At 50.7% G+C, this 14,895-nt stretch overlaps 1 protein-coding gene across 3 annotated transcripts in view; it reads right to left on the bottom strand.

Moving 5' to 3' along the window:
* Positions 1 to 14,895, bottom strand: part of dkk3b (dickkopf WNT signaling pathway inhibitor 3b) — a 49,168-nt gene that overhangs the window by 12,895 nt on the left and 21,378 nt on the right. For 2 of the 3 annotated variants that reach the window (XM_038807972.1, XM_038807969.1), the window contains 2 exons: positions 2,082 to 2,174; positions 906 to 1,050 (listed from right to left, as the gene is read on the bottom strand). In XM_038807972.1, the coding sequence (XP_038663900.1) occupies positions 906 to 1,050; positions 2,082 to 2,174 (238 nt within the window). The remainder of the gene's footprint in view (positions 1 to 905; positions 1,051 to 2,081; positions 2,175 to 14,895) is intronic. The other variant, XM_038807971.1, reaches the window with a different exon arrangement.

Genomic DNA, 14,895 nt, shown 5'->3' with positions numbered 1-14,895 from the left:
CCCCTTAATTGGAAAAAAAAAAATTGGGTGCACTAAATTTTTATTTTTTTTTAAATTTGCTGTAAGGTGACACAGTCAATTAGAATATAATTGCTGTCAGGGAGCGGCACGGTGGCACAGTCAGTAGCGCTGCTGCCTTACAGCACCAAGGATCCGGGTTCGATCCAACCCTGGGTCACTGTCCGTGTGGAGTTTGCACATTCTCCCCGTGTGGCCAGCAGCACGGTTCAATTCCCATCCCAGCCTCCCCAAACAGGCGCCGGAATGTGGTGACTAGGGGCTTTTCACAGTAACTTCATTGAAGCCTACTCTTGACAATAAGCGATTTTCATTTCATTTCATTTCTACACGGGTCTCACCCCCACAACCTATAAATGTGCAGGGTAGGCGGATTGGCCGGTGGTGGTTAAATTGCCCCTCAATTGGAAATATTTAAAAAATATAATTACTGTCTGCGGTGGAAACTTTGAAAATTGTCTGCTGCTATAACATTTTCATCTCCACGTCTGGAAAACAAAACTTTAAATGGTTTAATTCTTCTAAAACAGTTACATTTGATAGCAGTGCCACAGATGTTAGATGGATCGGTAATGCTCTAAAATTTCCTCTTCGTGGTTCGGTGGATTGGCCATGATCACAGTTACGGGATAGGGCGTGGGAGTGGGCCTTGGAAGAGTGCCCTTTCAGAGAGTCGGTGCAGGCTCAATGGGCCGAATGGCCTACTGCCCTGTAGAGATTCCATGGATTATCTAAGCTAAGATGCACGTTGGATATTATACAAGTCCTTAAACTGATACTGGTTAGACCTGGCGATATGCTCTATGTTTTGACATTATGGAGGAGTTTGTGTGGAGGGAGGTTTAAACAGAATGATCGGGTTCCAGCGCATGTATCTCACAACTCACAAGTGTAGAAGGCACAGCAGAGGTTCGCCCTGCAGTCACGTTGCTGCTCACAGATAGAGCCAGTCTGTCCTTTCACTGCACCCGCTCGGCATTGTCCCCAGATACACAAATGATCCGAATAACATTCTCCATCTCGAGTGCAATTCTAAAGAAATTCAGAATAATTTTACGGTCAACACAATCAGGAAACTTGTAGAGCAAAGGAAGCATTCTGAAAATTGATGATAAATCATTCATGTATTTGTTTTCGGGACAGGGGTGACACTGGCAATGCCACATTCATTTCAAAAGGGAACTAGATGAATACATGAGAGAAAAGGGAATTTAAAGAGATGCTGGGAAGCTGAGGTGAGGCAAAGGGAATGGGAGGAGACTAGTGGAACACTAACAGGCTAGTTGAGTCCAATGACCTGTTTCTTTGTTGTATATTCTATGTCGGATAGTAGTTCTATCAGTGGACTAGTAACCCACAGAAGATGATCCCAGGACAGTATCAAATTTGAATTCAGTTTCAAAAATCTGGAAGTAAAAGTGGTCATGCAACTCTTAGGTGCTCTTTCCAAGAGCCGGTGCAGACTTGATGGGCTGAATGGCCTCCTTCTGCACTGTAAATTCTATGAACTCGAGAACATAAAGACCCACCTGGCTCAGTGATGTCCCTTTGGAAAAGGAATCTGCTTTCCTAACCCAGTCTGGGCTCAGTGTGTGACGGCAGATCTACATCAATGATGGCTCTTTTTAAATAATATTTATTGTCACAAGCAAGCTTACATTAACACTGCAATTAAGTTACTGTGAAAAGCCCCTAGTCGCCACATTCCGGCACCTGTTCGGGTACACAAGAGGGAGAATTCAAAATGTCCAAATTACCTAACAGCACATCTTTCGGGACTTGTAAGAGGAAACCGGAGCACCCGGAGGAAACCCACGCAGACACAGGGAGAACGTGCAGACTCCGCACGGACAGGGACCCAAGCCGGGAATCAAACCTGGGTCCCTGGCGCTGTGAAGCAAACATATCAGTGTAATGATATGTAATGTTATGTAGCTCACTACCAGTACTTCAGGAACACACGTCATCACCTTCTATGGGTAGCTGGGGATGAACATTAAATACCATTGACATCCCCATCCCGACAATGAGTTTGAAACCACAATATGATTGACAGTACTTGCCTCCTCCTCTGTTCTCCGTAGAAGGCACTTTGACTCCAACACATCTACCCAGCAGAAATGGTCCTTCCTGCAATCCTCATCAACAATACATTCCTACAGGAACACAATTCCATTAATTGTGACATTCTATCTATAGCTGTAGTTAAATAAAGTCTTTGTGTTCACAGACAAGGAATCATTGATGATGGTCTATCAACAGTGTTAATTTGCGACATAGAATATAGAACATTACAGCGCAGTGAGGCCCTTTGGCCTTCGATGTTGCGCCAACCTGTGAAACTAGCCCACCTACACTATTCCCTTATCATCCATATGTTTATCCAATGACCATTTAAATGCCCTTAGTGTTAGCGAGTCCACTACTGTTGCAGGCAGGGCATTCCACGCCCTTACTACTCTCGGAGTAAGGAACCTACCTCTGACATCTGTCCTATATCTATCTCCCCTCAATTTAAAGCTATGTCCCCTTGTGCTAGCCAACACCATCCGAGGAAAAAGGCTCTCAATGTCCACCCTATCTAATCCTCTGATCATCTTGTATGCCTCAATTAAGTCACCTCTTAACCTTCTTCTCTCTAATGAAAACAGCCTCAAATCCCTCAGCCTTTCCTCATAAAATCTTCCCCTCCATACCAGGCAACATCCTGGTAAATCTCCTCTGCACCCTTTCTAATGCTTCCACATCCTTCCTATAATGCGGCGACCAGAACTGCACGCAATACTCCAAATGCGGCCGCACCAGAGTTTTGTACAGCTGCAACATGACCTCATGGCTCCGAAACCCAATCCCTCTACCAATAAAAGCTAACACACCATACGCCTTCTTAACAACCCTATCAACCTGGGTGGCAACTTTCAGGGATCTATGTACATGGACACCGAGATTTCTCAGCTCATCCACATTACCAAGAATCTTACCATTAGCCCAGTACTCTGTATTCCTGTTACTCCTTCCAAAGTGAATCACCTCACACTTTTCTGCATTAAACTCCATTTGCCACCTCTCAGCCCAGCTCTGCAGCTTATCTATGTCCCTCTGTAACCTGCAACATCCTTCCGCACTGTCCATAACTCCACCGACTTTAGTGTCATCTGCAAATTTGCTCACCCCTTCTACACCCTCCTCCAGGAGGAGCTAAGGGAGAGGGTAGAGCTGCCGAGGGGAAGTGAGTTCAGGTATCTGCAGGTTAGGGACTTTGCGCAAAAGGTCTGGAGGGGGTTCCCTAGGTTGCCGGGATACACCCTGCTGGAGCGACTGCTGCTTCTGGATGTGGAAGGGGAGGGAAGAATTGGGGATATATACAAGTGGCTGGGGAGCAGGGAGGCGAGCGGGTGGTGAAGATCAATGAGAAATGGGAAGAGGTGTTGGGAGGGAAGATCAATTGGGGAGCATGGAGTGAGGCACTGCGTAGGGTAAATGAGACTTCCTCTTGTGCAAGGACGAGCCTGATACAGTTTAAGGTGGTGCACAGGGTGCATATGACTCGGGCGAGAATGATTGGGTTCTTTCAGGGGGTAGCAGATGAGTGTGAGAGGTGTGGGCAGGGGACAGCGAATCACATGCACATGTTTTGGGGTTGTGAAAAATTGGGAAGGTTCTGGGCGGGAGTGTTCGCAGTCTTAGCCAGGATAGTGGAGGAGGTGGAGGACCTGGACCCTTTGATGGCAATGTTTGGGGTTTCAGAGAAGCCGGAGCTCATGGAGAGGAGGAAGGCCGATGTCTTCGCCTTCGCCGCTCTGATTGCACGGCGACGAATTTTGCTGGAGTGGTGGTCGGCATCGCCACCGGGGGTAGCAGCTTGGTTGGGTGACCTGTACGACTTCCTGCGGTTAGCGAAGATAAAGTATTAGCTAAGGGGTTCTTCAGGGGGGTTTGAGGAAAAGTGGGGGATGTTTGTGACCGTGTTTGAGGGGCAGCTTGCCATGGGGGGGGGTGAAAAAGGGGAAAAATCTGTACAGACTGTACAGTTGATTGTTGGGAAGTATGTTTCCCGGGGTGTTTGTTCGCTGTAACCTGTTATGACACACGTTTGTAATAAATTCATTTTTTTAAATAAAGTGTTCTTGCATTGATACAGCTTTTTAAACAAGAAAAAGTCCTATCACATTTCATGGGAGCGATCTGTGGTGAATGTATTATGGTAGCCATTCACCACTGTACTACATTGTACTATGCTGTTGCCCATGTGGGCTCCACCTATGGACCATTGTACTGTACTACACCAGTTGTATCTTGTTAGTGCCCTTGTGGGTCCGCCCCCTTGAGGGGAGGTGTAAAGGGCAGCTGCCCTGTAGGCGGCTCTCAGTGCAGAGCAGTCGCAGGCAGGAACTGTTCTTGTTGATTCAAGCCACTGTTCACTTTAACTCTGTCTCGTGTGATTTGATGGTCACATCACTTTAATCAACTACAGCATCGCAATGGAAGCACCCCTCAAACCTGACCAACTGGAACTCGACCCACAGGCCACGGAAGCCAAAGGGATTTTTCCACACTGGCTCCGATGTATTGAGGCCTACCTCGCCACCTCCTCCTTGCCCTCAGCCTCCACGATCAGAAGCTGAGCCTTCTCCATGCCCGGGGGAGCCATCGAATCTCCGTGCAACTCGAGGAAGCGACCACATACGCAGACGCGCTCGCGATGCTGAAGCACCAATACACGAGGCCGGTGAATGAAGTGTTCGCACGGCATCTCCTCACCACCAAAGCCCCGGGGAATCGCTGGAGGAGTACCTACGCGACTTCAAAGTCCTCACGAGAAGCTGCAACTATAAGGCTGTCACGGCCTCCCAACACATGGAACTCGCCTTCCGGGACGCCTACGTGGCTGGAGTCCGGTCCAACTACTTCAGACAGCGCCTGCTCAAGAAGGGCGCCCTCGACCTAGAAGAGACGGTAAAATTAGCCACCTCTCTAGAAGTAGCGTTTCAAAGCCTCAACGCTTTCCCCCTCAGGTCACGCGATCCCCTCGTGGACTCCCGACCAGAGAGTGTACCCCAGGCCTGTGCCACGCGGCTGCCCGACCATACCGGGGGCTGCCCTGCTACTCGTTGCTGCGTGCCTGCTGGCTCCGCGCCTTTCAGACACGTCACCCACCTTGTGTTGTCTGTGTGGGCAGCCATCTTCGACTCTACACAACACGTGCGACTCACGGGGGCCGCCACCTTGGCTGCCGTCTCCCATGCGACCCGCCATGTGCGTCTCATGGAGGCCGCCATCTTCACCGCAACCCAACACATGTAACCGACGGGGGCAGCCACCTTGGGTTCACCCCACCACCTCCAACCACCCGCAACTTGGCGCGGTCACCCTTGACCAGTCACGCCCAAAGCACCACAGGAACTCCATGATGACCATCCGGGTCAATGGACAAGAAACGCCTTGCCTGTTTGACTCCGGGAGCACGGAGAGCTTCGTTCACCCAGACACGGTCAGGCGCTGTTCTCTCCAAATCTCCCCCGCATCTCAAACAATCTCCCTCGCTTCCGGATCGCACTCAGTGCACATCCGGGGGTACACCGGCGCGAATCTCGCGATACAGGGCGTCGAATATGCTAACTTTAAACTATATTTACTCCCCGATCTCTGCGCTCCTCTTCTGTTGGGACTGGGCATCCAGTGCAACCTCAGGAGCCTGACAGTAAAGTTTGGCTGGGCCCCTACCCCCCCCCTCACCGTTTGTAGCCTCGCAACCCTGAAGGTCGACCCTCCTCCGCTATTCGCGAATCCCACCGCCGACTGTAAACCCGTCGCTACCAGGAGCGGGCGGTACAGGACCTTTATCAGGTCCGAGGTCCAGCGGCTCTTGCGGGAGGGAGTCATCGAGGCCAGTAATAGCCCCTGGAGAGCTCAGGTGGGGGTCATCAGGACCGGGGAAAAGAACCGGATGGTTGTAGATTACAGCCAAACCATAAACCGGTTCACGCACCTCGATGCGTACCCCCTTCCCCGGATCACAGACATGGTTAACCAGATCGCACACTACCGGGTGTTCTCCACGGTGGATCTGAAGTCTGTGTACCACCAGCTCCCAATCCGCCCGGAGGACCGCCACTACGGGGCCTTCGAGGCCGATGGCCGCCTCTTCCACTTCCTCCGGGTCCCCTTCGGCGCCACCAACGGGGTCTTCCAAAGAACGATGGACCGAATGGTGGAGCTATACGGGCTGCGAGCCACATTTCCGTACTTGGACAACGTCACCATCTGTGGCCATGACCAGCGGGACCATGACGCCAATCTCCAGAAGTTTCTCCAAACCGCCCAAGCCCTCAACCTCACTTATAACAAAGGAGAAATGCGTTTTCCGCACAACCAAACTAGCCATCCTCGGCGATGTCGTGGAAAACGGCCCGACCCCGACTGTATGTGCCCCCTCCTGCAACTCCCCCCTTCCCCAAAGCCCTGAAAAGGTGCCTGGGGTTCTTTTCCTATTATACCCAGTGAGTCCCCAACCACGCGGACAAAGCCCGCCCACTAATCAAAGCCACCACTTTCCCACTGGCAGCTGAGGCCTGTCTGGCCTTCAGCCGCATCAAGGCACACATTGCCAAAGCCGCGATGCACGCGGTGGATGTGTCCGTCCCCTTCCAGGTGGCGAGCGATGCAGAGGTCGCCTTGCCGTCACCCTTAATCAGGCAGGCAGGCCAGTAGCATTTTTCTCCCGTACCCTCAACTCCTCCGAAATTTGACACTCCTCAGTCAAAAAAGCTCAAGCCGTCGTGGAAGCCGTACGGCACTGGAGGCACTACCTCGCTGGTAGGAGGTTCACCCTCGTCACCGACCAACGGTTGGTAACCTTCATGTTCGACAATACACAGCGGGGCAAGATCAAGAACCATAAGATCTTGAGGTGGAGGATCGAACTCTCCACCTATAATTACGATATAGTGTATCGTCCCCAGATGCCCTGTCCCGTGGCGTATGCACCAACGTGCAAGATGACCGACTCCGGGCCATCCATGATGACCTCTGCCACCCATGATGACCTCTGCCACCCGGGGGTCACCCGGCTTCTCCACTACATCAAGCCCCGCAACCTGCCCTACTCCACCGAGGAGGTCAGGGCCAAGACCAGGGACTGCCCGATCTGTGCGGAGTGTAAGCCGCACTTCTATCGACCGGATAAGGCCCACCTGGTGAAGGCTTCCCAGCCCTTTCGAGTGCCTCAGTCTCGACTTCAAAGGGCTCCTCCCCTCTACCAACCGCAACACGTATTTCCTCAACGTCGTTGACGAGTTCTCCCGCTTCCCCTTTGCAATCCCTTGCCCCAACATGACCGTGGCCACCGTCATTAAAGCCCTACATAGTATCTTCACCTTGTTCGGTTTCCCCACTTACGTCCACAGTGATAGGGGCTCCTCCTTTATGAGCGACGAACTGCATCAGTATCTGCTCGGCAAGGGCATTGCCTCGAGCAGGACGACCAGTTACAACCCCCAGGGAAGCGGACAGGTGGAGAGGGAGAACGAGACGGTATTGAAGGCCGTACACCTGGCCCAACGTTTGGGAATCTCCCAGCTTCCCACTGGCAGGAGGTCCTCCCCGACACGCGCCTCTCCATTAGGACACTTCTTTGCACAGCCATGACGAGACCCCTCCTGACCGCCTGTTTGTTTTCCCTAGGAAATTCATCTCCAGGGTCTCGCTTCCGTCCTGGCTGAAGACACCGGGGCCCCGTACTACTCCGGGAACACATAAGGAGCCATAAGTCCCAGCCCCTGTTTGAGGGGGTCCAGCTCCTTCACAACAACCCCCAGTACGCATAAATAGCGAACCCCAACGGCCGACAGGATACGGTATCCATCCAGGAACTGGCACCCACAGGATCCCCTACCATCACCTACCCCCCCCCCCCCCCCAACCTACACCGAACAACGCACCCGTCCCGACATGGCCTCCACACCCCCTCCCCCTATCGCCGACCTACAGGGATGAAACTCCAGAAGACAGTCCTGGAGTCCACACCTGTGCCCGCATCGACGAGTTGATCACCCATGCTTGCTGCAAAACCAGAGCTCAGGCGATCGCAGCGCACGATCAGGAGGCCGGACAGACTCAACCTGTGAGCCCTTCACCCCCGCCGGACTTCAATGTTTTAACAGGGGGTGAATGTGGTGAACGTATTATGGTAACCATTCACCGCTTTACTACATTGTACTATGCTGTTGCCCATCTGGGCTCCACCTATGGACCATTGTACTGTGTTACACCGCTTGTATCATGTTGGTGCCCTTGTGGGCTCCGCTCCCCTCGAGGGGAGGTATAAAGAGCGGCTGCCCTGTAGGCGGCTCTCAAGTGCAGGGCAGTCGCAGGCAGGAACTGTTCTAGTTGATTCAAGCCACTGTTCACTTTAACTCTCTGTCTCGTGTGAATTGATGGTCGCATCACGATTATCAAACAAGATTTGACATCGAGCTGCGTTAGGACAGGTGACCAAAAGCTTGGTTAAACAAAAAACAGAACACTGGATAAATTCAGCAGGCCTGGCAGCATCTGTGGACATTAACAGATTTAACGTTTCGGATCCAAATGATCCTTCTGGTCAAACGGGCAGGTTTGAAAGGAAGAAAGGTAGATGAGGATTTCCCGAACTTCGGGTATGACCACCGAGTGAGGGAAATCGAGGATCCTCAAGAGGCCAAAATTAGGGTGGGCAAGTATCCCAGGGATTTGTGGGGCTAGAGTTAGGGAGTGGGAAGGCCATGGAGGAATTGGAAAACATGGCCAATGTAGGTCAGCGAGCACAGGGCTGGTCAGGGAACAGGACACACCAGAGTTTTTGTGGAACTCAAGTTATTAAGAGAGGAGGTTGGTAAGGTGTACCTGGAAATACAATATATATTATAGATGTATATGTAAATATAAATTACAGGTTTAGCATTACGGTTGAGGGAGGGTGTCACACAGAAGTGGTGAAGTAACTTAACGACAATCTAGAAGATGATGAATTTCTACAATTCAGAGTTTTGGTGAAATTGGTGTCCACTCTCCCAGTACAAAGCTTACATAGCAAAGCATTAACCTCCAGGTCACAAAACATTGCTGTTCAGAATATTTGTCTAAGTTACTGTCAAAAAACTGCCTACAAATGAAAACGGTTCCATTTTGTAACAATTAAGCTGGTGTTTGGTGAGGAACTGATCCCATTCTTTGAATCTCAATATCACATTCTCAGATTCTGCATTTATTAAGTCACCTTTAGCATCTACACACACACACACTCTCAAAGTAGATCACAGCCAGACTCGCTGTCAAGTCACTGACTTCGCAGTCAAGCATAATAACACAGCAAGATCCCATAAATAGTGGCAGAAGTAACCAGTGAGTGAGGCCGGTTGAGAGATTGGTCAGGAACACCAGGGAGAATTCCTTTGCTCTTCTTCGAAAGCGTGTCATGGGATCTTTCACATCCACACAATAAGTATCACTGGTGGGAAGGTGCAATTATAACATGGCAAGCTTTCATCCGAATTTTCCAATATAAATGTTGTGGTAGTAACCACTGCTGTATATATTAGGGGATGTATGGTAAGGCCCTGTACTACAGGTACGGGGGTAGTCCCTGCCTGCTGGCACCGCCCAGTAGGCGGAGTATAAATGTGTGTGCTTCCCGTACAGTAGCCATTTCGCCAGCTGCTGTAGGAGGCCACACATCTTCGTGTAATAAAGCCTCAGTTGTATTCAACTCTCGTCTTTGTGCAATTGATCGTGCATCAAATGTTGACAAAGGCATTGACTGGAAATATGAAAATAATGGCAGATGGGACGACTTTTTAAGATGAGGTCAGAATTAAGTTTGCCCACCCAGGTCCAATTGTCCCGCACCCTCTAACTGTGATCCTCGATGACTACATGTGGGCTCAACGCAGGGATTAAGAACGGCAGAAGATTGACTAGCCATCGCTGTGAAGGAGCGAACGTGACCTTCACTGTAAAAGATAAAATGTAAAAAGGAAGATGAAAGGCGCAGGCTGTCCACAAGTGCTGCAGGTCAGCTGTGCTCAGTGGGTCATGTTCTCGCACTCTTCTCGGCCTGCGTGCCTCTCTCGCTCTGTGTCTCTCTCACTGTCTTTTTCTCTCTCTCTCTCTCTGCCTCTCACTCTTTCTCTCTCTGTCACTCTCTCTCGCTTGCTCTCTCGCTCTTGTTTCCCCCCGCCCAAGTTCGAAGATTGTAGATTCAAAACCCAGACTGACACCGACGCTGTAGGGAGGGAGTGCTGCACTGTCGGAAGTGCCATTTTTCAGCTATGAGGTAAAACTAAGGCCCAGTCTCCTCCTCTTTGTGGGATCTTGCTGTGCATAAATTCCATACATCACAAGAGTGACTCCACTTCAAAAGTGCTTCACTGGCATGTCCGGAGGACTTGCAAAGCCCTATAGAGATGCAAGTTCTTCCTCACTTTACAGGTATTTCTGTGGCAAAATAAAATAAAATAGGAGACACGGCAGCAAATTTGCACTCAGCAAGCTTCCACTGAAATGACCAGATTATGAGCTTTTTATGGTGGATTGGGCCAAATGTAAAAGAATGGCCACAACGCCAGCGAAACTCCCCCGTTCTTCCTTGAAAGTTGTCATGAGATCAATGTGGGGGGGGGGGGGTTGGAGACAGACAGGGATTTGGTTTGATATCTCACGAACAAGATAGCACCTCCCGAAATGCAGCAATCCCTCAATACTGTACCAGAATGTCAACCTACATTATGGACTCAAATCTTTACACTGGGACTTACCACCGTGGCCAGCACAGTGGTTAGCACAGTTGTTTCACAGCTCCAGGGTCCCAGGTTGGATTCCAGCTTGGGTCACTGTCTGTGCGGAGTCTGCACGTTCTCCACGGGCTTCCTCCGGGTGCTCCGGTTTCCTCCCACAGTCCAAACATGTGCAGGTTAGGTGGATTGACCATGGTAAATTGCCCTTAGGATCCAAAAAGGTTTAGGTGGGATTGCTGGGATGGGGTGGAGGTGTGGGCTTGGGTGGGGTGCTCTTTCCAAGGTGCACACTGGATGGGCCGAACGGCCGCCTACACTGTAAATTCTATGATTCTGTGACTTGTATCCACAGCAGTTACCTGTGAAGTGAGTGCGCTACCCACTGAGCCATGCCTGTCAATTGGACTCTTGTCTGCGCATAGGTCTAATAGGACAACATAAACTTTTTGAAATCAGACAAGCAATGAGGTTAAACTAGGAACCAGTATTAGCATTTCTGCTGACATGTCCGCCTCACTCAGTCCCATGACACCGTTGTTAACCCTCCTGGAATTGAAGATTTATGTGGAGGACCTTGTTGTCGGCAAAACCGCAGCAGAAATGTCAGAGGGTGAAATTAAAGCAGATGCTGTTATTTTTATTTTCTTGTTTATTCCTGACAAAACCTCCAGGAATCTATCCCACTTGGGTTGGCAACCAGACAGCAGGCCAGTCTCATAGCCTCTCAGTCTGCACCGCCTCCAGCATCTGGAAATGTATTTTATGGCTCAGTGATTAGGCCGAGGGCAGGACTGAAGGCAAGGGATCAAAACAGATCAACACCAAGCTCCAGGCGACAGCCCCAGACTCTGGGGAAGTGGATCGCTTCTTATGGTAAAACAGCATCAAAGTTCCAGCAACGATTTATTTGAAAATAAAACTAAAACCAGCTGGCTTCTCGCAGCAAGAAGGCACAGCCCCTCGACAACCCCAACACATACAAACCGACTCCCCCATACACACACACACACGCACCGACACCCTCCCCCCCACCATTTTCTGCCACAAGGCTGGCGTTCAATGGAATTTTGAAACACAAATTATATTTCACTTCTGAACTATACATTTTTCAATAGACCACTGTGGTGAATGTACACCATGTAATTCACACTGTATAGCATTGTGTCCTTGTGGGCTCTGTCTGTGAGCCGTTGCACGGCTCTGCCCACAGGGGGAGATGAGGAGCTTGTAGAGGGCTCCACCCTCGGCTCCGCCCATGGCCCCTCCCACTACCGTAAGTATAAAGTGCTGCAGCTTTGTGAGTCTGCCCTCAGTTCTTCGGGTCGCAGGCAGGCTCAGTTGTAAGTCTATTAAAGCCACAGTTTACTTCATATCGTGTCGAGTGAATTGATGGTCACATCAATCACAATCTAGGAAACAGTTGGACACAGAATTGGGGCAAGTAGTAGGACCTGGTCGCCTCCATCTCAATCAGTGGGAACAGTTATCAGCGTCTCAGATGTCTGACAACAGTTCCCCTTGCCCCCCCCCCCCCCAATTTATGTTGGTTTCAATGTTCATCGTGCTAAGAAACAAAGATGGTTTCAACATTATCAACTGCATGGAAACCAATTTATTTTTATTTTATTTTTTATTTTTTTTAAACGCATTTTATTCAAACTTGTATCAAAATAGGTTACAGCAAATAAACACCCCGAGAAACATTCTTCCCAACAATCAACTACACACCCAGCGACGAACAGCTTTTCTCAAACTCCCCTGCTGAGCCCCCTAACTCACACATGATCTTCTCTAACCGCAGGAAGTCGTACAGGTCACCCAACCATTCTGCTACGCCCGGTGGCAATGCCGACCGCCACTCCAGCAAAATCTGTCGCCGTGCAATCAGAGAGGCGAAGGCCACGGCATCGGCCTTCCTCCTCGCCATGAGCCCCGGCTTCTCTGAAACCCCAAATATCACCACCAAAGGGTCCGGGTCCACTCCCTCCTCCACTATCCTGGCTAAGACCGCAAACACTCCCGCCCAGAATCTTCCCAATTTTTCACAACCCCAAAACATGTGCGCATGATTCGCTGGCCCCCACCCACACCTCTCACACTTATCTGCTAACCTCTGAAGAACCCACTCATTCTCGCCAGAGTCATATGCACCCTGTGCACCACCTTAAACTGTATCAGACTCATCCTTGCACAAGAGGAGGTCCCGTTTACCCTTCACAGTGCCTCACTCCATATTCTCCAATTGATCTCCATTCCCAACTCCGCTTCCCATTTCTTCTTGATCTTCACCACCCGCTCGCCTCCCTGCTCCCCAGCCATTTGTATACATACCCAATTCTTCCTTCCCCCTTCCACATCTAGAAGCAGCAGTCGCTCCAACAGAGTGTATCCCGGCAATCTAGAGAACCTCTTTCAGACCTTTCATGCAAATTCCCTAACCTGTAGATACCTGAACTCACTACCCCCCGGCAGCTCTACCCTCTCCCTTAGCTCCTCCAGACTGGCGAACCCTTCCTCCAAATACAAATCCCTCACCTTGACCAGCCCCACTTCCCTCCCCCTCCTGCATATACTATCCACCCCCCTCGGCTCAAACCCAGGATTCTCGCACAGCGGCGTTAGCACCGACATCCCTTCCACCCTAAAATGCCTCCTCAGCTGATTCCATATCTTCACCGTGGACTGCACCACTGGGCTCCCTGAATACCTACTCGGAGCCATTGGCAATGCTGCCGTCACCATAGCCCTCAACCTAGACCCCTTACAGGATTCCTCCTCCATCCTAACCCACTCTGCCCCTTCTCCTTCCCACCGCCGCCACACCTTGTGCACATTCACCGCCCAATAATAATGAAGCAAGTTTGGCAACGCCAACCCCCCCTGCTGCCTCTGCCTCTGTAGCAGGGTCCTCCCCACCCTCAGCACCTTCCCCACCCATACAAAGTCAGAAATTATTGTATCCACTTTCTGAAAAAAGGCCTTTGATATAAAGATTGGGAGAGCCTGAAAGATAAACAAGAACCTCGGCAGAATATTCATTTTCACCACTTGGACCCTCCCCGGCAACGTTAAGTGCAGTGTATCCCACCTCTTAAGATCCTCCCTGGCCACCTCCACCAGCTTTGTTAAGTTCCACTTATGGAGCCCCGTCCATTCCCTTGCTACCTGAATCCCCAAGTACCTAAACCTATCCCTCTCTACCGTAAAAGGCATCCCCCCTACATTAGCCCTCTGTGCCAGCTCATTCACCGGGAATACCTCGCTTTTCCCTACATTCAGCTTGTATCCCGAGAACCCTCCAAACCTCCCCAACAGGCCCATGATCCTTCCCATACTCTCCAACAGATCTGAAACACAGCAAGAGGTGTATGGAAACCAATTTAGCGACTTCTGGTGGCGACTATGAGCTGATCAGTCGCACACAAGATGGACCAGGTTTAGGCCCTTTGTACCCACTTACCAGGCGTGTTTTTGTGGGGAACAGAACAAAGCAATTGAAGCCTTGTTGGCTTCTCCTCCGATGTGGAAATCCGGCGGCTTACAATACCAGGCTCAAATCGAATTATGTCCCTGCTCAAGAGTTGGATGACCCTCGCCGTGTAGCGAAGGAATATATGTCGCAACATTCGATGTTGCCTTCTCGCTGCCTGTGGAGCAGTTAACATCACAGGGGAATTTAAGAAGCACCAGTAGGAGATGCAGAGGACCTATCCAGGCGATTGAGGTAGCAGTAGCTCCTCTTCGCGGAGCTTTGGAGAGGGTGGAGAAGCAAATGGAGTCGCAGGAGCAAAGATTCGGGAGGTGGAGGGGGTGGCTCGTAGCATGTCTCTGGAGGCAGAGGTAACAATGCTGGCGGAGGCCCACCAAGTGTTGAAGGCCAGAATGGATGACCAGGAGAATCGACCCAGGCATCAAAGCACCCCCCCCCCCCCCACACCGAAGTGGATCAAAGCCCCCCCCCCCCCACCCGAGGTGGATCGGGCCCACCGGTTGCTGCGGCAGAGGCCGAGAGCTGGAGAACCGCCACGGACAGTGATCGTCCGGTTGCAGAATTACCAGGAGAACAAGCGGATTTTGAGGTGGGTAAAATCCACACAAGACTGTA

Source organism: Scyliorhinus canicula, chromosome 9 (genome assembly GCF_902713615.1).
Source record: "Scyliorhinus canicula chromosome 9, sScyCan1.1, whole genome shotgun sequence".
Taxonomy (NCBI): Eukaryota; Metazoa; Chordata; class Chondrichthyes; order Carcharhiniformes; family Scyliorhinidae; genus Scyliorhinus; species Scyliorhinus canicula.
The sequence above is the reverse complement of the archived record's forward strand: the minus strand, read 5'-3'. Positions and strand labels throughout refer to the sequence as shown.